Source organism: Alternaria metachromatica (genome assembly GCF_023757995.1).
Source record: "Alternaria metachromatica strain BMP 0045 chromosome Unknown scaffold_22, whole genome shotgun sequence".
Taxonomy (NCBI): Eukaryota; Fungi; Ascomycota; class Dothideomycetes; order Pleosporales; family Pleosporaceae; genus Alternaria; species Alternaria metachromatica.
Genome location: NW_026055513.1, coordinates 388,342 through 410,045, shown reverse-complemented (window position 1 = coordinate 410,045; position 21,704 = coordinate 388,342). Strand labels below are relative to the sequence as shown.

Genomic DNA, 21,704 nt, shown 5'->3' with positions numbered 1-21,704 from the left:
GATTTCATCATCTCTCTCCATCTACCTCCACGCCAATGTCTGCCTCGTCGATACACGCAGATGCCCCGCCGGCCGTGGTGCAGGACCCCGAGGGACTCCAATATGAAACGGGATCGCAGCTGGGCAAAGGCGGCTTCGCGATCTGCCATCGCGCAAAGCTGCTGGGCCACGAACACCTCGGCAGCTCGACCGTCGCTTTGAAGATTGTCAAATCCAAAATGGAGCCCCCCAAACTGGCGCAAAAGGTACTGGAAGCTTGGGAGGAAGGCATGGCTGTTTGCTGACGCGCCGCAGTTTGTCACTGAACTACAGATCCACTCGAAGCTATCTCATCCCAACATCGTCGAGTTCTTCCGCGCCTTTTCTTTCGAATCAAGCACCTACGTTGTCCTGGAGCTATGCGAAAACGGTTCTCTTGCCGATGCGATCAAGAAGCGCAAATACTTCACCATGCCTGAAATCCGGCGGTTCATGATTCAGACGTGCGGCGCAATCAAATACCTCCACCAACGGAACATCGTACACCGCGATCTTAAGACAGGCAACCTCTTCCTCGACCGCGATATGAATGTCAAGGTCGGCGACTTCGGTCTTGCTGCACTACTGGTGTCACAGAGCGACTATGGGGCGATCCGTCGAACAACCATGTGTGGTACACCAAACTACCTTGCACCAGAGGTCTTGGAGAAGACAGGAAAGGGTCATGACGAGAAGGTCGACCTGTGGGCTATTGGAATCATGATGTACACACTCGCGGTCGGAAGGGCGCCATTCCATGCCGCCAAGCGCGAAGACATCTACCGGAAGCTGAAGGCTCGCGAATACACCTGGCCCGACCTTGCCAAGTTTGCCAACGAAATCACCGACGACCTCCGCGACATCGTCTCGCTACTGTTGGTGCACGAAGACGAGCGACCGACCCCCGACCAGATCGTTGCGCACCCTTTCTTCAAACTGGGCTATATCCCATTGGAGCTGAGCAGCGAATGTACCTCGCGGGTGCCGAAATGGCCGAAGAACCGCCCACCAACAGCATCCACGATCAGGCGTGGATACACCGAGGAATGGTGGGCACTTTGCAAGTCCTCGTCGGTCGGCGAATACGAACAAGGAAAGGCATTTGGAACCTTCGGTCGCAGAACCAACAAGACAGTAGCAAGAGATTGTCAAAAGGAGATTGAAGCCGGCAAGCAACCAAACATCCCGTTCTCTAAAGATGTCGTCTACGTACCTTTCCCTGCCCGCACGCAGTGGCCTCACCAAGCCCCGGGAGGGCTCAGCGAAATTTCGGAAGAGAAGGAATCGTCATCTGAAAGCCAAGCCCTGTCAGAAACTACCGGGAACGACCGGACAAAGACTCGTGCATCCAGAGCCCCAAGGAGAGAACCACAGCCGATGCAGACTTTGAAGGAGAATGTAGAGCCAGCCGAAGAGCCAGAGCCCGCGCACAGGATACTTGACAAACAGCCGACGCGGTTACGAGCAGCCCGCAAGATCTCGAACACTGGGCGTGTTACTGCGAGCACGGCTTCCGCACCTGCGCCACTACGCGTCCCTCGTGAGGCACGAACTTCGACGCGCGCACGAACAGCCAAGGAAACCGCAAAGGAAGCGCCAAAGACAACATCGAACGGACTCCCTGACCTCCCACCTCTAAGAGTCTCCCGGACCAGCGCTCGAGAGAGCGCGAAATCGGAACCTGCGCCGCAACCAACTTCAGCGCGAAGTGCTCCCCGCTATCGGACCGTCAGCAATGACATGCCTGCGACTGACCCAGTGACCGTGTTGGCGCGCTTGATGACATTCCGCGATAACCTTGAACGAGCCCTCGACAAGAAGCCTACAAAGTCAAGAAGAGATCAGCCACCGCAATTACCGTTTGTCGCAAAATGGGTAGATTACAGCCGCAGATACGGAGTGGGATACGTCCTCAACGATGGCAGTATCGGGACACTCCTCTCTGCAGAGGATCAATACCCTGTTACGATCGCATTCGCCACGGACGGATACAACCATCTAAGAAAGGCTGGAGGTAACCGAGAGCTTGCCAAAAGCGTTGCGCTCAATTACTACACGACCGTGAAGAAGGACCGGGGACTGTCGGAGATTGAAGTGCTCGAATCGCGACGCATTGAGGAGATCCGGACGGTGTGGCACAAGTTTGGAAAGTACATGTGCGCAACCTTTGGCGACGAAGAAAAGCCGCTCAGAAAAGATCCCCGCGTGAATTTTGTTCGCTTCTACCAACGCCTTGGTAACGTCGGGATCTGGGGTTTCGACGACGGCTCCTTTCAAGTAAGCGCTTTTGCCATTTTCTACAAAGCCCGCCTAACAATGTGTTTAGTTCAACTTCCCCGACCACACCAAACTCGTCCTGTCGTCAGATGCAAGCTACGGGCACTTTTTATGCCTGCCTCTGGATGCGACGTCTCTTCTCGAAGAAACAGGAAACGTGCCGTGGAAGCACGTGAAGGCCAGAGCACATCTTCGCGGTTCATTGCAACAGCTTCTCTACGGCTCAGCCGACAAGGAAGACAGTTACAAAGAGCTCACAGAGGGCAACCTCCTCCGCGCGAAGATTGAATTTATCTATGCTGTCGTGTCGGAATGGTGTCAAGAAGGCGGTCTGGGCTGCCTGGTAGACCCCAAGGTATATTCCTGGGGCGGTCCGCAACTAGAAGAGTCCAAGCGGCTGGACTGGGCGAGCGTTGGGCGTTTTGGCGGTGATGTTTTCTCATGATGATTGAATGACGACCTTGGAGCGATGGCGTTTTTGGGATCTGGGATATTTCTATTAGGGTTTTGGGCATTTCCACGGCGTCGTCTCTGCTACTGAGCAGTGCTGTTGTTCGAACACTCATTCACGACGGTTTGCATGTTGCTGGCGTTTTCTCCTAGCGATTAGTTTGAATGAGCATCCGGTCACGACCATGAGAACGTTGGTGCCTAATGCCTAAGTTTGTGACACGTCACGAGAAATTATGCGTACGCGGCACACCCGGGTTGTCCTTGTGTGAGGCGTTTGCTGCGACACTTTGATGCGGAAACTGGGCCGAGCCTGGAGGGTTCGCAGCGGCGACGGTGAATGATGAAGTAGTATGAGGGGAGATGTTGTAGGAAATGACATAGTTACAATGCATGACAGTCTGGTGTATGCAGCCCGACATGAAATGGAGGTGAATGGAGATGACGAGGAAATTCCAGCCGCGGCGGCAGCTTGCGCGTACGTCGTACTTGAATAGCTGTGGCTGTGCTGGACGATGGGGCGAGTACCCTCCGAAGCGCCCGATTCCATCCAGGGCTCTGACGTTGGCCGGTCTCTACAACCGCCGCATTGCAGCCATCTTTACACGCCCACACCCCCGAGCGACTGCTCCCCCTATACTGGTTCTACCTGGCTTTGCCGTCCATTATTACCATATCGCTGCTCCCTGAAATCCGCAGCACACGTCCTACCCCACTGGCCGGCTCAAGCTACAGGTCCCAGCTCGACGTCGGGCACCAATCATGGTAGGATGCAGAGAGACTTCGGGGGAGGAACACAAGCTGATACAGGTGATATGTAGGGGAAAACCAACCGCGCCGCGCGCAAGGCCGGAGGCGGCGCTCAGCCCAAGGCCCAGTTCGCTACCAAGGCCGTCTTCGAGACCACCAAGAAGAAGGAAGTCGGTGTATCGGATCTCACCTTGATCAGCAAGGTTTCGAATGAGGCCATCAACGAGAACCTGAAGAAGCGATTCGAAAATGGCGAGATATACGTGCGTCGACCCGCTTGCGCCAGCCCCGCGTCGCACACCCACGCAGCGATAGACTAGGACAGCGACTGACTATGGGCGCAGACATACATCGGCCACGTGCTGGTCTCGGTCAACCCGTTCCGCGACTGTAGGTGACAGGACATGCGCCTCAGAGGGCGATGCTGACAAGTGGCAGTGGGCATCTACACCGACCAAGTGCTGGAGAGTTACAAGGGCAAGAACAGGCTGGAGGTGCGGTGCATAGCTGTCCACCAACTCCCAGGGCTAATGAGGCATAGGTACCCCCTCACGTCTTCGCAATCGCCGAGTCCGCCTACTACAACATGAACGCATACAAGGAGAACCAATGTGTCATCATCTCCGGCGAATCAGGAGCGGGAAAGACAGAAGCCGCGAAGCGACTTATGCAGTACATCGCCAATGTCTCGGGAGGTAGCAATTCATCTATCCAGGAGATCAAGGACATGGTGCTGGCCACCAACCCGCTGCTCGAATCCTTCGGAAACGCGAAGACGCTGAGGAACAACAACTCGTCGCGGTTCGGAAAGTATCTCGAGATTCATTTCAACGCGCAAGGAGAGCCAGTGGGAGCAAACATCAACAACTACCTGCTCGAGAAGACCCGAGTGACGGGTCAGATTGTGAACGAGCGCAACTTCCATATCTTCTACCAGTTCACAAAAGCCGCATCCTCACAATACAGAGGTACGCCCAGTTTGACTAGACATCAGACTCGCGCTGACATGCACAGAAATCTTCGGATTACAACAACCGCAAGCCTACCTCTACACGAGCAAATCGAAATGTTTCGACGTCCCGGGGATCGACGACCACGCCGAGTTCGACGACACGCTGAACGCCATGAAGGTTATTGGACTACAACAAGCTGAGCAGGACAACATATTCCGGATGCTTGCAGCGATTTTGTGGCTAGGGAATGTGTCGTTCCGCGAGGATGACTCAGGCAACGCAGCTATTGTCGACCAGTCGGTAGTAGATTTCGTAGCCTATCTGCTTGAAGTCGATGCGTCGCATGTCAACAAAGCTCTGACCATTCGTGTTATGGAGACAAGTCGAGGAGGGCGACGAGGTTCCGTGTACGACGTGCCTCTGAACTGCGCGCAAGCAAATGCAGTCCGCGACGCACTCTCCAAGGGAATCTACTTCAACCTCTTCGACTGGATCGTGGAGCGCGTCAACGTCTCTTTGAAGGCCCGAGGTGCGACCGCCCAGTCGATTGGTATTTTGGATATCTACGGCTTCGAGATCTTCGAAAAGAATAGCTTCGAGCAGTTGTGCATCAACTACGTCAACGAGAAGCTACAGCAAATCTTTATCCAGTTGACGCTCAAGGCGGAACAAGAAGAGTACGAGCGCGAGCAGATCAAGTGGACTCCCATCAAGTATTTCGACAACAAGATTGTATGCGACTTGATTGAGGAGAAGCGGCCACCGGGTGTTTTCGCTGCCCTGAATGACGCTTGTGCGACAGCCCACGCCGATCCTACCGCTGCGGATCAAACATTTGTCCAGAGACTTAACGCTCTCTCGTCGAACCCCAACTTCACGCCTCGCCAGGGTCAGTTCGTCATTAAGCACTATGCTGGTGAGGTCTCGTACGCGATCGATGGCATGACCGACAAGAACAAGGATCAGTTGTTGAAAGACTTGCTGAACCTGCTTGGCCAGAGCAGCAACACCTTTGTGCATACTCTCTTCCCCCACCAGGTGGACCAGGACAACAGGCGGCGACCCCCGACGGCTGGAGATAAGATCAAAGCCTCTGCGAACGACCTGGTGACGACTTTGATGCAAGCTCGTCCGTCCTACATCCGTACCATCAAGCCCAACGAGAACAAATCGCCCAAGGAATTCACCGATGCCAACGTACTACATCAGGTCAAGTACCTGGGTCTGCAAGAAAACGTGCGCATTCGGAGAGCAGGTTTTGCGTCTCGTCAGACCTTCGATAAGTTCGTGGAACGGTTCTTCTTGCTGTCACCAAAGTGCTCATATGCCGGAGAGTACACCTGGACCGGCGACTACGAGACGGGTGCTAAACAGATCTTGAAGGATACCAACATCCCAGCGGAGGAGTTCCAAATTGGTACAACAAAGGTTTTCATCAAGACACCCGAGACACTGTTCGCCTTGGAGACTATGCGAGACAAGTACTGGCACAACATGGCTATTCGCATTCAGCGCGCATGGAGAAACTATCTACGATACCGAGCAGAGTGCGCGACACGCATCCAGCGGTTCTGGCGCAAGCTTAATGGCGGCAAGGAATTCATCGAATGGCGCGACCAAGGTCACAAGATACTCGGAGGACGGAAAGAACGCAGAAGATACAGTTTAATCGGTTCCCGAAGATTCATGGGCGACTACCTTGGTATCGGAAACAAAGGTGGCACTGGTGAGGTCATGGCCCAAGCGGTCGGCATAGCTCCGAACGAAGAGGTGCCGTTCTCGTGCAGGGCGGAAGTGCTTGTATCGAAGCTCGGTCGATCAAGTAAACCAGAAGCTCGCACGCTCATTCTGACAAAGAAGAACGTTTACCTGGTCAAGGTTGCCTCGGTCAAAGGGCAAATCCAGATTTTGCCTGAGAGGGTAATACCCGTTGGCGCCATCAAGATGATCAGCTGTTCAACACTCAAAGACGACTGGTTCTCGATCGGCGCTGGGTCGCCAACAGATCCTGATCCACTAGTGAACTGCGTATTCAAGACTGAGTTCTTCACTCAGCTGCACAACGTGCTGCGAGGCGCAATGACACTCCAAATAGGCGAAACGTAAGTTCCACAGTCGGCATGCATCCGGAAATGGCTAACACACCGTAGCATCCAATACAACAAGAAGCCTGGCAAGCCAGCCCAGGTCAAAGTCGTCAAAGATCCCGCAGTACCGAGGGATGACCAGTACAAGAGTGGCACCATCCACGTTGGGCCAGGAGAGCCACCCAACTCCGTTTCCAAGCCCACGCCCAAAGGCAAGCAGATCGCCGCAAAGCCCATCACAAAGGGTAAGCTGTTGCGGCCCGGTGGTCCTGGCGGAGGTCCTTCGAAGCTCGCCTCTCGTCCAGCACAACCAAGGGCTGTACCCACGCCTGCCGCCCCGCAACCGAGACCTGTCCCTCAGCCAGAAGTGTCGCAAGCCAGACCTGTTCCGGCGCCCGTCGCTGCCTTGTCGAACGGTGCGGGCTCTCATGCGCGTACCGCGTCAGCCGGCTCATCACGCACACCTCCTCCTCCACCCCCACCGCCGCCAGCGCCAGCTCAGCCGAAGGAACCTCGATACAAGGCGCTATATGACTTTGCAGGTCAGAGCGCTGGAGAGTTGAGTCTAGGGAAGGATGAGATCATCCTGGTCACACAGAAGGAGGGCAATGGTACGTTCATCCTGATCTTCCACTAACGCGACATACTAACGAAGCTTCAACAGGTTGGTGGCTAGCATCCCGTCTTGACAAATCCGCCTCCGGCTGGGCGCCGTCTGCATACCTTGAGGAAGTACGTTCAGCAGCACCTGCTCCACCCCCAGCGCCACCCGCTCGCCCTGCAAACAGCAAGCCCAAGCCTCCGGCTCCACCTGCCAAACGTCCTGCCGCCAGGAAAGCCGTCAACGGTGACTCTGGACGGGATAGTGGGTACAGTGGTAGTGGGGGTAGCACAATGGAGAGCGCGCGGGACAGCAGTGGTAGTATCGCTGGTGGATTAGCAGAGGCGCTTAGACAGCGTCAGGCTGCTATGCATGGACGGAAGCAGGATGATTGGTAGATTCAAGCTAAAAGCATCCTCGACGAGGCGTATGAGAAGAGAAGGAGGCAACGTTGATGGAAAGCCTCTTTGGGTCAATGAGTTAGCATTCGTATAGAAGAATTGGTCTTGAGCCATGCATTTCGGATTTTAGGTGCTGTGATCGTGAATGCAATGTGGAAGGATGGCTTTTGATGGGAAGATGACAAGGTACTCTGAGATACTGGCAAACATGCTCTGATTCACAGAAGCCGAAATACATGCAGATTGTCCAACGTTCTTGCGTGGTCGAGTAATGAGACGTCAGGCACAGCTTTGATGGCGGTTTCTTCGGCTTGCCCAAACGGTGTCTTCATGCCGATCACATTCAGCGCAAGACCCCAGAGACGGCACAGTACTCCACTATCCTTCCTCATGATACGCAGAACGTGTTCACATGCTATTCCGGGGACATGGAGGTTGAGCGCTGCTTCGCCTGCTGAGAAAGCAGGCACGCAGGATAAGCGGCGCGGAAGTTACTCCCGAAGTCACTTGCCGCAGTGCCTTTCCAACACCAGCACAGCAGGAAACAGTGCATCTCAACGATGTACTTACTGCTACCAACACTTGGTTGCTGAACGACTACGGTGCGGTCGCAATCAAGTACCATAGTACCTCTTCATTTGCTATTTCTCCGACGATACTCCGATCAATTTGCTCGTGTCAGGTGCTCAACGGCGTGGGGATATAGGGCTACGAGTTGATGCACGAGCTAGCAGCCGGCCTGAACAGTAGTGTCGTGATAGATTCGCATCCTCATAGAAATACGGATTCGCAGATGAAAATTCGGTGAAGATAGCCAGACTTCGCAATGATCTTCGTGTGTCTGAGATCCAACCGCGACATCGTGCACGTGCGGCGTTGGCGGGGCAAGAACAGACGACGTCCAGATGTTTCCATTCCGACTTTCTGGTCTGGTCACTGCTTCCAACGTCCGATGGTTTCGATGAACCACAATCAACGCTCGCTTGGCCCAGGCGGAGACTTCGTCAGCGTGATATGCAAGCCAGGATGCAGACGGTTCACTGGCCCGGGTTCCCGCTAACATACCCGCCTCTCGGGCCGCTACAACCTCATTGCGAGATTTCCCACCACTGATTGGTATGCAACCGCGCTGTATCATCCTTTGACTGCCTAATGTGCGCTTGGGAAGCTGCTCAACTGCCTTTCAGACTAGCTTCGGAGGTTCAGGTCCGCCATCACAGCTGTCCAACAAAGAGTAGGCGACGAATCAAGCTCCACGCTGCTTACCTCGAGAGACGAATGTCTCGCTGCGCGGCGTAGACTTGCATGTCTAGTCTACGTGTCACCTGCTCCTTCAACCTACTTGCGCGGGATGTCTGGCTCTTACTTGCTCAGGAAGCTGCAACGTGGTGGGGATCAAAGGATTGCTATCGTACCCTTCGCGTTACTCTCGGATTTCGCCACAAGAAGCCGTTGCAACGGATCTAGATTGAGATCACACATGAGCCTCCCTCCTGTTGACAGATCGAGACGGGCGCGTTAACTTCGGTTGATTGCCCCCGCCGACCAATAATACTTACCTTGTAGATCTGAGACGACGTGCCTGCGAGCCGTGACTAGGACAAGGCTTGTTTCCAATAGATCCGGTACTCGAGCGTTTTCCCTGGGTCCATGCGTCAAGAGACAGTCGCATCCAACGCTGCGCAAGTACTAAAGGATGACAATCTACTTCGATTGACTGCCTCTGAATCTGCTAATTCTTCAGCTTGTCCTCCCTCTCTCGTTCGCATCGTCGTCCAACCCCTCGCTCGTTACCGCTCCGGTTGCAGTGGCAAGAAGGCGCGGCAATTCGCTCGAACGCTCCGGATTTATCGAATGATTAATTCTGGTTGATCTGCAATGGCTACAATCAACCTTGGAAACGCTAGTCCGACGGAAGATATCAAACAGCACGACATAAAGCACGCGGCTATCCACATCCAACCAGTCACTCTCGTTACTCCTACGTTGACGCCTGCTGCGACTCCTGAGGAGGCTTCCCCGGCAGACGAAACGATGGCGGGCAAGAAGATCTTCTCGATGGAGCGGCCGGACGACAAGGCGAGGGAACTTGCGGCGAAGCTGACTCTAGAGGAACAGGTATGTTCGCCTTTACTTCTGTGGCAGATATCTTGAATTTCGGCGTTCTATACAGTCATGTCGAATGATTGAGGCAGAAGGGGGTGTCAACTCTACCCTACACGTCTTTCTGGTAGGGATACGAGTCATTCCCCAGCCACAATCCCTTATCTCAGCCCGTCTTTTGGAGCAGAAGGTCTAGAAGGATTGGTTCTCGAAAGTCGGTAATCAAAATGAACGGCTTTTCTGATCGCTTAGAATCCCACCTGACCTCGTTAATCTATTCGAAAGCCGAAGCAGCCTTGAGCGGAGCCGGGCTGACCATTCCAGATCTCACTACTTGCAGGAGCGGACTTCTGGCGGACTGTAGCCATACCCGAAAAGGGCATACCGTCAATCAAGACATCAGATGGACCCAATGGCGCTCGCGGAGAGTTCTTCACTAACGGCACACCTGTACGTACTCCGGCTTGGCACTGCTTGTCTTACGCTGACGAAGCTAGGCCGCTTTATTCCCATGCGGCATATCCATGGCTTCCACGTGGAACCTGAATATGATTGAGGAGATCGGCCGTCACCTCGGAGAAGAAGCAAAGGCTCGTGGTGCACACGTGTTGCTTGCGCCTACCGTGTGCATGCACCGGTCGCCTCTTGGTGGTCGCAACTTTGAGTCGTATTCGGAAGATCCTTTCCTTACTGGAAAGCTTGCTGCATCGTATGTTCGCGGTCTTCAGAGCAAGGGTGTTGCAGCTACGATCAAACACTTTCTCGGGAACGAGCAAGAAACTGAGCGGCAGGCGTACGATGCCATCATTGCTGAGCGGCCATTGCGTGAGATCTATCTGAAGCCCTTCGAGATAGCTGTTCGAGATGCATCACCCTGGGCGCTCATGAGCGCTTACAATATGATCAATGGCATTCACGCGGATGAGTATGAGCACTCGATCAAGGAGATTCTTCGAGGCGAATGGAAGTGGAACGGAGCCATTATCTCCGACTGGACGGGCACATATGCGACCGCACCATCAATAAAAGCTGGTGTTGATGTTGAGATGCCCGGGCCGTCCAAATGGCGCAAGATCGACCAAGTGAAGGAATGTCTGGAGAAGGGTGAGCTAACCCGTGGTGATATCGAAGAATCCGCCGCCAGAGTCCTCTATCTTGTCGATCGTGTCAAGGGACTGAACAACATGACACCAGAGGAGCCGGAGCAGTCGATTGACAACGTGGAGACGCGGAACCTGATTCTCCAGGCTGGTATCGAAGGATTGACGCTCCTGAAGAACGAGAACAGCGTACTCCCCATCAAGAACGCGAAGAAGATTGCTATGATTGGGCCGAACGTCAAGCGAGCCATTGCCAGTGGAGGAGGGAGCGCAGGCCTAAACCCCTACTACAACGTCACACCTTGGCAAGGTCTCCAAAATCGATTCGACGGAGACATCACATTTGCCCAAGGCTGCGATAGCTCCAAATGGCTACCGCTTGCTTCACCATACTGCCAGTCTAACGGTGAGACTGGTGTTCGGTTAGAATACTACAAGGGCGACAGGTTTAAGGGTGAGCCGGCGGTCGTTCAACACAAGGTCAGCACAGATCTATGGCTGTGGGATTCGGCGCCAATGGAACTGCTTCCAGACTTCTCCTTCAAAGTCAAGACCACACTCACACCGAAGACAACCGGAAACCACAGCTTCAGCTTTGCGTCAGTCGGGCCGGGGCGCATGTACATTGACGGCGACATTTTCATCGACAACTGGGACTGGATACAGGAGGGCGAGGCTATGTTCTCCGCTTCAGAAGATGTGCTCAAGTCGATCCATCTCGAAGAGGGCAAGCCTGTGGAGATTCTGATTGAGAGTACCAACGAAGTCCGACCCGCATCCAAGGTTTCTGTCATAGGCCGTCGCCACGACTACGGTGGCTGCCGAATCGGCTATCAAGAGGAGGACAAGATCGACCGTCTACAAGAAGCCGCGGACGCAGCGCGTGATGCTGATGTGGCTGTAGTAGTCGTTGGACTGGACGCCGAGTGGGAGTCGGAAGGATATGACAGGCAAACGATGGATCTTCCGAAGAACGGCTCGCAGGATCGTCTGATCGAAGCTGTTCTAGCCGCCAACCCACGCACCATCATCGTCAACCAATCTGGGACACCGATTACCATGCCATGGGTACAGAAGGCACCAGCTATTCTCCAAGCATGGTACCAAGGTCAGGAAGCTGGAAATGCTCTTGCTGATGTGCTGCTCGGAAACAGCAGTCCCAGCGGGAAATTGCCAACGACCTTCCCTGTCCGCATCGAAGACAACCCCGCGTACCACAATTGGCCCGGCGAGAACCTGAAGACTGTGTACGGCGAGGGTATCTATGTGGGCTACAGGCATTATGAGCGATCCAAGATTGCACCGCTCTTTGCGTTTGGCCACGGTCTCACATACACCACCTTCGAATACGGAACACCGAGTGCTAGCAGCACGGTACTCTCTGAGGATGGGAAGATTACCATCACTGTACCAGTCACAAACACGGGTTCATTTGCGGCGCATGAGATTATCCAGGCATACGTCAAAGACGTCAAATCGACGCTTCCTCGTCCCGAGAAGGAACTCCAGGCTTTCGGCAAAGTCTTCTTGCAGCCTGGTGAGACGAAGGATGTAGTCTTGACATTTGACAAGTACTCCGTGGGATACTTCGACACGAGTCTTGGTCAGACAGGTGCCTGGATTGCAGAGGAGGGCGCGTTTGAAGTGTTGATCGGTGCTAGCAGCGCTGATATCAGGTAAGTCCGCCACTTGGTTGATTCATGTAAGCGAGATTACTAATGTGACGTCCAGGTCAAGAGTCGGCTTTGAGGTTACTGAGAGTTTCCAGTGGATCTTCTAATGAAGGATTGAGCGGAGGGTAAGGGGATGGACAACGAGCATCACGAGTCTTCTTATGTTGGTTGTTTTGAGGCGTTTGTGGTGGGGATGGGCGAGTGCGATTGAATTGGCTTCCCACCGAAGTCATATGCAGTGAATACATATTTTGGTGCGTCATTTTGAAAAAGACGCGTGAGATACTGGTATAGGTTCGAGTGAAGATACACCATAAGCCAACGCAGGTAAACGTGGTTTCGGCATGCGGCATCTCTGATAAGGCTGACGGCCGAGTGGCTCGGCTAGATGACGCGCTGATTGATTTTCTGCCACCGCCTCGCGGGCCGACAGTTGTACCGATCTGTGGTCCCTGACGAGAACCTGTGTCGATAGCGGAAGCATCATCACCAGCCTGCCCTTTCGCTATTGTTCTTTTTGACTCGTTCGAGCCTGTCGCATACATCTCGACCGCCGTCCCATCTTCTGTCGACGCCCGAATCGCGCGACTTGGGTCCCCGTGCCAGCTCCAGCCGCGCTTTTGCTCCTGATCAACAGCGGGCGACTGAGTTCCAGTTACGAGCCACACCACGCCCAACAGACCCCCCTCGAAGAAACGAGCCTCCCATGAGCTCCAGCAGAGGCTAATCCGCTCAATACACGACAACGCGACTACGGAACCGGCTACGCAAGCTGCCTTATCGCCGGCACGTCTGGTAAAGCCGAGGACATGAATCCAGCGCATCGCGACGGGTGGCCGCCTGCACAAGCGGCGGCAGCTGGGCAGGGCCAGCAGCAAACAGAGCAGGGTCAAGGCCAGGCGCCACGGCCTCTGGGTCCCTATGGGTGCGTACTCGCCTCCCTATCACTGCCCACAGCAGACGGGCACCATGAGCGAAGACGCCTGCGAGCTCCTTTTCTCACCACCCTTCGATTGGATTCACGCTGACGTCGAGACCGATGACAGGCCAAACAGCGCGACGCCCCAGGGTCCCTCACATGCGTCACCCGCCCAGGGTCCAGGACCAGTCCTCCCTCCACCATCTGGTACGTAGCACAGGCGGACGACGCGCCTGTTCGCATTGCTAACCCCGTCACAGGTGGCGGCTACTACTCGTCAAACGCCGCGACAGCCCACAACCAGAACCTCCCCACACTTCCTGGCCTGACGGCGCAACCTCAGCACTCGTCGCCCCACATGTCCGCCCAGCGACCGCCATCGTCCGACGCGGGCGCGCAAGCTCACCAAGGCCCTCAAGCCCCTCCATACTCACTACCGGGCATCTCGCAAACCCTACAACAGCAGCAGCAGCACATGCCGACTTCGGAGCAAGCCAACGCCGACAGAGAGCGCGAGATGCGCGATCGCGAAAACAGAGAAAGAGAGATGGAGTCGCATGCCATGCACCAGCAAGAAGACATCGTCAAGCGCGAGGCGGAGCAGCGAGACCGCGACCTGCACGAGCGACAGCAGCGCGAGCACGCTGCGCACCAGAACCACTCTGGGCCGATCCAAATACACCAGCCAGTGGCAGTCGCACCATCGACGCGAACCATCCACGGGCCCAACGGTCTGCTTGGCCAGTCAGGACCCATGAACGGGCCAAACCCACTTGCGCCACCCATGGGTGGCCCCAATTCAGGCCCTATGTATGGAAATGCGCCCGCGCAGCACGAACAGACTACACCGCGTATGCAACACGCTGTACAGGCACCTACCCAGGCCCAGATGTTAATGCCTTTTGCTGGCCCTCCAGGATCAATGGCTATGGGCCAGGGACAGCAGCCCATCCTCAACGACGCCTTGAGCTATCTCGACCAAGTCAAGGTCCAGTTCGCCGACCACCCCGACGTGTACAACCGGTTTCTCGACATCATGAAGGATTTCAAGAGTGGTGCTATTGATACCCCAGGCGTCATCGAGAGGGTATCGACACTGTTTGCGGGCAATCCGGCCTTGATCCAAGGCTTCAACACTTTTCTGCCACCCGGCTACAAGATCGAGTGTGGCACCAACGGCGACCCAAACGCTATCAGAGTCACCACGCCCATGGGAACCATGGTATCGACTATGCCCGCTCCAAGGCCGCTTTCACCGCCACGCAGCGGTGCTGTCAATGGCAACAACGGCCCGCAACACGAGAGCACATACTACGAGACTGCCCAAGGACGCCCATGGCCTCAACAACAGAGAGCTCAAGGTCCTGAGGGACAAGATTCGATGTTTTCACCCAACAACCGTACTCTCGGAGGGCCATTGTACGGTCCCCAAGGACAGCAGGGCCCAGCGCCTCATTCGCCAGAGGTCACATCGCGTCCTCATCCTGACCCTGCTGGAGCTGCAGCGCTAGCTCACCAGCAAGAGCAGAGAGGCGTTTCGCAGTTACAAAACGCAGTATCTGCTGCTACTGGCCGCTCAATGATGTCACCCAGCGTTGATCCGGGTGCCTCGTTACAAGGACATGCCATGAACGGTGCTGCTCAGCTTCCACAGATGGGCGGAGCTGCAGCAGAAAAGAGAGGGCCGGTAGAGTTCAACCATGCGATTAGCTACGTGAACAAGATCAAGGTACCATTTTTCACTGTGAGGTTGAAAACCAAAATGCTAATAGTACCCTAGAACCGATTCGCAGCTCACCCAGACATTTACAAAAACTTCCTGGAGATACTACAGACGTACCAGAGAGAGTCGAAGCCCATTCAGGACGTATACGCTCAAGTCACTCATCTGTTTGGTGGCGCGCCAGATCTCCTCGAGGATTTCAAGCAGTTCCTTCCAGAGTCCGCTGCTCAACACAGAGCGCAACAACAGGCCGCCAAGAACGCGGCTGAAGACGCAGTCATGCTCAGCAATGTTCGAGGTGAATCAGGATACGGAGCCGCTGCAAACCAACAAACGCCCGGACGCGCCGATACATCTCGATTGCCTCCGATGGGCAACTTCGCACCTACACCTACAGCGAACCGCGACAACAAGAGGAAGCGCGAGCGACAAGGCCCTGTGGCTGCGCCGATGCCCGCGCCCATGTCGCAAGAAATGCCAACCTCGAACGTTCGGGGCGGATACAACCAGGGCAATGTCAACAAGGTACGTACATGATTCTACACTATAACGGGCCGGGTTAGGTCACGTTGTTTTTCTTTATAGAGGGACGTGCATCTCCATGGTCCTCTGGCCCAACCCTTTCAATTCTTTTCTTTGGTCACATTCTATTTCCATTTCAACCCCACCAAATCACAAGCATTGTCATCAAGACTGTCATCACTATGTTTGATGGTGGGGTTCTTTCTAGCTCTCTTCCAACCAGAGATGAAAATGGGCCTCCCTTCGAATGCAATAGAGGACCACAAAAGACCATCAACTAACATGTTGAAGCGCGCAAAGACCGGTCATGGCGCAAAGCAGGCAATTCCCGATGGACCACCGGTATCACCCACTCTGACTCCTGCGCTACCTGAGCCAATGCCACCGACGACCACCACAACACCCAGCCAGGATGAGCTTGCTTTCTTTGACCGCGTCAAGAAGTTCATTGGAAACAAGAACACGATGAACGAGTTCTTGAAGCTCTGCAACCTCTACTCGCAAGACTTAATCGACAAGCAGCTGCTACTGTCTCGCGCCGGATCTTTCATCGGCGGAAATCAGGAACTCTATGCTTGGTTCAAGAAGTTCATGGGCGAGGACGAAGAGCAGCAAAAGTACCGCCCTAAGATTGTCAACTCGCGTGTCTCATTATCGAACTGCCGCAGTCTTGGCCCTAGCTATCGCTTGCTCCCAAGGCGCGAACGAGAACGTGTGTGTAGTGGACGCGACGAGCTCTGCAGATCTGTTCTGAACGACGAGTGGGCATCTCATCCGACCTGGGCCTCCGAGGATTCTGGTTTCGTTGCCCATCGCAAGAATACTTTCGAGGAGGGCTTGCACAGAATCGAGGAAGAGCGCCACGACTATGACTTCAACATCGAGGCCTGCAGTCGCACGATCCAGCAGTTGGAGCCTATCGCCAACCAGCTGCTCACGATGAAGCCGGAGGACAGACAGGGATTCACATTGCCACCTGGACTTGGTGGACAGAGTGAGACGATCTACAAACGTGTCATTATGAAGATCTATGGCCGTGACAGGGGAAAGGACGTGATTAAGGAACTGTTCCAAATGCCCTGGAGCGTCGTTCCCGTACTTCTCCACCGCTTGAAGACCAAACTCGAGGATTGGAAGGCCGCTCAGCGTGAATGGGAAAAGGTCTGGCGCGATCAGACCCAGAAGATCTTCTGGAAGTCGCTGGATCACCAGAGCATCACCGTCAAGCAGGCCGACAAGCGACAGTTCCAGCCTAAGTCCCTCACGAACGAGATCCAGGTCAGATACGAAGAGCAGAAGCGCCTCCAGCAGATCCAAGAGATATCGCAGCCGGACTACCAGTTTGCCTTTTCCTTCCGGGATGAAGAGGTACTCTTCGACGTGGCTCGATTGATGCTCACTTTTGCGGACAACAACAACAGCGCAGACTTTGCAAAGGTCGTGCCTTTTATCAAAGAGTTTGTTCCTCTATTCTTTGGTATCGATTCCGCCAAGTTCGAGCAGCGGGTACAGACCTCACCGCGCGATACGCCAAACGATTCCGGCGAGGACACGCCCTCTCCAGACGACGATGTTTCCCAACGCTCGCAGAAAATGAAGAAGGGGGACCTCCGCCGCAATGTTCTCGATCCCAACAACAAGTCACGGAAGGACAAGGAAGACAGTGTTGCGTCGGCAAGTCGGGACAGTACCCCGGATGCATCCGCTATGGACGAGGAGGCTGCTGGTGATAGCTCAAACTCCAATCCCCGCGTAGATCGGCCAGAGAGGCAATGGGTAGAATATACCGATGCTCCCACGCCTTTCGGCGACAGAGAGTTCGAACACGAAGAGCCCTACCAACGTGTAGAGTACAACATGTACTCCAACGCTTCGATTTACTGCTTCTTCCGCATGTTCGTCATGCTCTACGAGAGGCTGCTGAAGCTCAAGGATAGCGAAGAGGAGGTACGAGAAGTCATCGCGCGCGCCAAGGAGCCAAAGGCAGCGCAGAAGCTCAAGATGCTCGACAAGCAGCCCGACGACTTCTTCAAGGACACATCGCCATCAGCGAACTACTACCAACAGCTTCTCGAAATGTTCCAGGATCAAATCTCTGGCGAAGTCGAGATGAACTTTATCGAGGAGACTTTACGAAGGTACTATTTGCAGATCGGGTGGCAGTTGTACTCGTTCGACAGGCTCCTGAGCTCGCTTGTTCGATTCGCTCTTGCTGTTGTCAGTCATGATAACAAGGATAAGAGCCTTGATATCTACAACCTCTTCAGAAAGGATCGCGTCAACGATACCACAACTCACAAGAACGAGATTAGCTATCGCAAGGCTGTGGAGAAGCTCGCCAAGGACGCTGACACCTACCGCATCACCTACGTAAGCCAACATCACCCCCCTTCTATGAATCTTGTATTGATGTTTTTACAGAACCCCGCCAAGATGTGGGCGCACGTGCGGCTTTTCAAGAAGGACGACCCGACCTTTGATTTCACCACGCTCGACCGGATCAAGCGCTGGCGAGCATACGTCGCCTCGTACATGGCCGTGGAACCCACCGAAGAAGTCGACCTCTCCCGTGTCAACTACCCGTACCTCAAGAAGCGCCTCGCTCGAGCCGAAGATCTCACCGAGGAAGAACGCTTCGACCACGTCAAGCACAGCGACAAGATCACCGTCTCCATCAGCCCCGCTGCTTACATCATGACCTTCATCAACAGCGAACCCTTCGGCACAGGTGGTGTCCAGTACTTCCTGCAACCAGACGCCGTGCGCGCGGGTCTCAGCGAGGCCGTCCCCAACCCAGCTGAAGAGTACAAGAAGCTCAACGACGAGCGAAGAGAGAGGGTCCAGGATATTCTCGTCAGGAACAACACCTGGATGAAGGACCTCAGCCGGGACGACGTAGACGCCAAAAAGGCGGCGTTCAAGAAGGATCTCGAAGAGCCCAGGAAGGTGGCCGATAATGAAGATGTGGACATGGATGGCGCAGACGGTCTCGACTAGGCGCTTTATCCTTTTGTTCGCAAAGACTATGCGGCGGGGTGATTGGCAACGCATGTTCTTGCGTTTCTGGCCTGGCGTTCTTTTGTGTGGTGTGGCGGGACTTGAATGCCAGAATGCGAGCGGACGAAAAGGCCTGGTATTCTACAGATTCCTTCTGGCTTCGTTTCAGTTTTGCATGTTTCCCGCGTTCACGCGTTTGGAAGGGGTGGCTGGGTGGGTGCCATGTGCAGCACAAGGCGTGTCTTCGCACAGCACAACTATCGGTGGGGGGGTTTCTTCTCTTTCCCTCCCCCTCCTCTCTCTCTCTCTTCGAGATGGGCGCTGGCGGCGTTTGTTACGGATATGATAACCCGACTCGACTCTTCGTTCCCATCTATATCCAGTTTTTGTGGTGTGTTTTAGTAGGATTGCGAATTCTATTTTCATTTTTTGAAGCTTGCTTTCTGGTTGTTGTGTGAAGATACTTGACGTGAGTATGAGGTGGTTGGGCAGTATGCTTGTATAACAAGTATATACATGGTGTAATTACATTGCGTTATGTCCGCATCTTAACACGTGATCTTTTTACAAGAGGAGATAGCCCAAAGCCCCTATCGCAGCCATCAGGCATGTTAGACCCCCGACGAGGAGTTGCTGGGCGGCACTCTCATCTACAGGGCAACTGATCTCTGGCTCTGGAGCCCTTCCAGCCTCAACCCACATTAGATTCTCATCAGAGCAGAGACTTGCCGTCAAGGCCGCTGCAATGCTTGAAGCAGCGGTAGAATCGATATCGACTCGGCAAGGAGTGGGAGTGACGGTTGAATTGTCCAAGATTGCGCACTGTTCGCCCACGCCGTAGGAGCCTCCGGTAACTTTCGTAGTATCCACGACGTTGACAGCTATTCCCTGATCTCCAGGGCAACTCTGGTCTTTTGTTGCGTCGACAAGATCAATACCCTGCGCAGTCTTCTTCGTGGTGAACTTGATGCCTGAGCCGAAGCGTTGCCCTTGGGAATCTCGATAATGTATTTCCCGAAGAGGGTCGTATGTACAATTAGACCAGCGCAGGAACCAGTTTAACATCCATTTGCCCTCTATGTTGAGTTCTGTGTAGTGGCGATATACGAGCTCCGGGTCGGAGCTGGACGTGTCTGTCCAGTTGAGGGTTCCGTCCCGATAGTGGTCGCCGAAGCTTCCCTCGTCGACGATTGAGCCGTTCGTTATATTCCAGACTTGGAAGCTGAGATGCAAACCAAGTAACGTCGCGAGTTCGGGGTTCCGAACTGCAAAGACGATGGGCACATATGGCGCTGGCGCGTATGTGTCGTTGCGCGGGAAGACTAGGTCTACTTCTACGACACCTGAGGTTTCGCTGGCAGCCGCATCAACAGCTCCAAGCAAGGAAACGAATAACCAGGTGATCCAAGTAAGAACCCGCATTCTGGGAGCGAGGGACGGCCGGAAGGCTGTCGGCAGTATCGAATTGAAGAAGAAATCGTAGCAAAGGCCCGGTAAGTAATTCAGTGAGGTTGAGAAGCCACAGGACAAAGTATGAAACTCGCCCAGGGGAGCGACATTTGTACTTGTTATTGGAAGGATTAACGGATAATAGGAACAAACCCGATCAAAGCTCTATTCCTAGTAGAACGATAAACGTACGGTCGGGTACAATAGTCCAAGTTTGGGACAAGAATGGATGTAGCTCGCCAGGGGCAAGGACCTACTAAGGTGCGGCACGGGTTCCAAAAGGGTAGGCTAGCGGGGGTCGATGCCGTGAGAGCCGCATCGCCATATTCTTCTGGACATTGCGCTGGAGCCTAAGATCTTTTCGCGGGTAATTTTGGTTATGTACGTCGGGGGTATGGATAATCGGTAGCGAAGGGTTGCTAAGTTTTCGGGGTCGTGTGAAGTGGTTGGTAGATGTCTAGGTGATTCTTGGCATACCCACATATTGCCTTGCTTCCTATAGTGGTTAGCTCCTGAGAGTATTCCAATGTTAGCTTATGCATGTATGCTGCATCGATTGCAGTGGTCGTCTCTGTGCTCAGTAATATCAGCGAGGAATAGCTCGGCAGCTTTATGGTGGTGATCGGGACGAACATTCCCTTCCTGCTCTCCTCAATCACACCTTCCTTTCGAGTTTGAAGAAATAGTGATGGAGCATAGCGTGGTATGGAGCCGAATATCTGAGTTCTTCACTGTTTATCACTCAAGTCATACTGTAGAACTGAATGTGGAAGATGTTTGTTTCTATCGATTCCAACTCCGTAAGACGTTCCAATATCCACTTCTCTTGACAGTATTAGACTTGAGTGCACACCTCGCAATGCCATTCATTATGGTAATTCACAGCCCCGCAGTCCTTACAGATCCAGCCTTGATTTGACATGCTGTGGATCTTTGCTTCGGACTTTTGTTGACACAAGTGTAGTTCGTTGTTGAGTTCAATGCGGACTCGTTGCTGGAGGTAGGCTTGATGTGACAGTGGGGAAATGTATGTGTGCGTTTTGATTTACTATAACACAGTCAGCATTCGGAGTAACGGCAAGAGACTGCCTAGGTAGGGGTTAACTACGTAGCGTTTTGTGGAGTCGTTGTTCATGTGTCAGTAGCAGACATCGCCGCGGGGGTTTTATATCAATTCGTTTCCAACATCGAAGGTTTGCTAGTTCTTCCAGGAAGAGCACATTCCTAAACTGCGAAGCCAACTTCACGCTACGATTTCAATTTGTAACTTGGATGATCGGACATAGACCACCTCCTCTCATGATTCACGTACCACTAGATCGAATTGTCACTCTTACTCTTGAATCCCTCATACTATCGTAGGTGATAAATAGACCCAATGTGCATGATCCAAAACCAGCATCGCTATGATTCCCGTCATTTCTCTAACATACACCCCTGGCTCGTCAGAACATCCTAGATTATAATGTCCACAGACGCGCGTCTAGCAGCTCTCGAGGCTCTCGCCCGTGAAAACCAAGAAAAGATCGAAGGACTAAACCACACGAACTGGCTACTCAGCAACCAAAACATCAAGATGCAAGAAGAACTCGCCAAGTTGGAAGAAAAGTTACGCAACGAGTATCCCGACTTTGATACCAGGCGCATCAACCATTCCAGCTTTCAGGCCAATACAACGCCA

General features: G+C 53.9%; 4 protein-coding genes across 4 annotated transcripts; 3 read left to right on the top strand and 1 right to left on the bottom strand.

The window, feature by feature from the left end:
- Window positions 1-35: 35 nt before the first annotated feature.
- On the top strand, window positions 36-7,534 carry J4E83_008179 (uncharacterized protein; the record flags this gene model as incomplete). The annotated part of the gene is made up of 10 exons (XM_049335076.1): window positions 36-245; window positions 295-2,295; window positions 2,345-2,707; window positions 3,567-3,758; window positions 3,840-3,885; window positions 3,934-3,989; window positions 4,037-4,463; window positions 4,510-6,550; window positions 6,599-7,146; window positions 7,200-7,534. 10 exons carry the CDS (start codon window positions 36-38, stop codon window positions 7,532-7,534), a joined length of 6,219 nt encoding a protein of 2,072 aa, XP_049185920.1.
- Window positions 7,535-9,415: 1,881 nt separating this feature from the next.
- J4E83_008178 (uncharacterized protein) lies at window positions 9,416-12,520 on the top strand (the record flags this gene model as incomplete). The annotated part of the gene is made up of 4 exons (XM_049335075.1): window positions 9,416-9,655; window positions 9,965-10,090; window positions 10,138-12,416; window positions 12,472-12,520. 4 exons carry the CDS (start codon window positions 9,416-9,418, stop codon window positions 12,518-12,520), a joined length of 2,694 nt encoding a protein of 897 aa, XP_049185919.1.
- An 814-nt stretch (window positions 12,521-13,334) lies between these two features.
- On the top strand, window positions 13,335-18,574 carry J4E83_008177 (uncharacterized protein; the record flags this gene model as incomplete). The annotated part of the gene is made up of 5 exons (XM_049335074.1): window positions 13,335-13,539; window positions 13,593-15,061; window positions 15,113-15,580; window positions 15,869-17,947; window positions 17,999-18,574. The coding sequence occupies 5 exons, from the start codon at window positions 13,335-13,337 to the stop codon at window positions 18,572-18,574; spliced, it is 4,797 nt and encodes a 1,598-aa protein (XP_049185918.1).
- A 564-nt stretch (window positions 18,575-19,138) lies between these two features.
- J4E83_008176 (uncharacterized protein) lies at window positions 19,139-19,996 on the bottom strand (the record flags this gene model as incomplete). Its single annotated transcript, XM_049335073.1, has 1 exon — window positions 19,139-19,996. The coding sequence occupies one exon, from the start codon at window positions 19,994-19,996 to the stop codon at window positions 19,139-19,141; it is 858 nt and encodes a 285-aa protein (XP_049185917.1).
- Window positions 19,997-21,704: the final 1,708 nt, after the last annotated feature.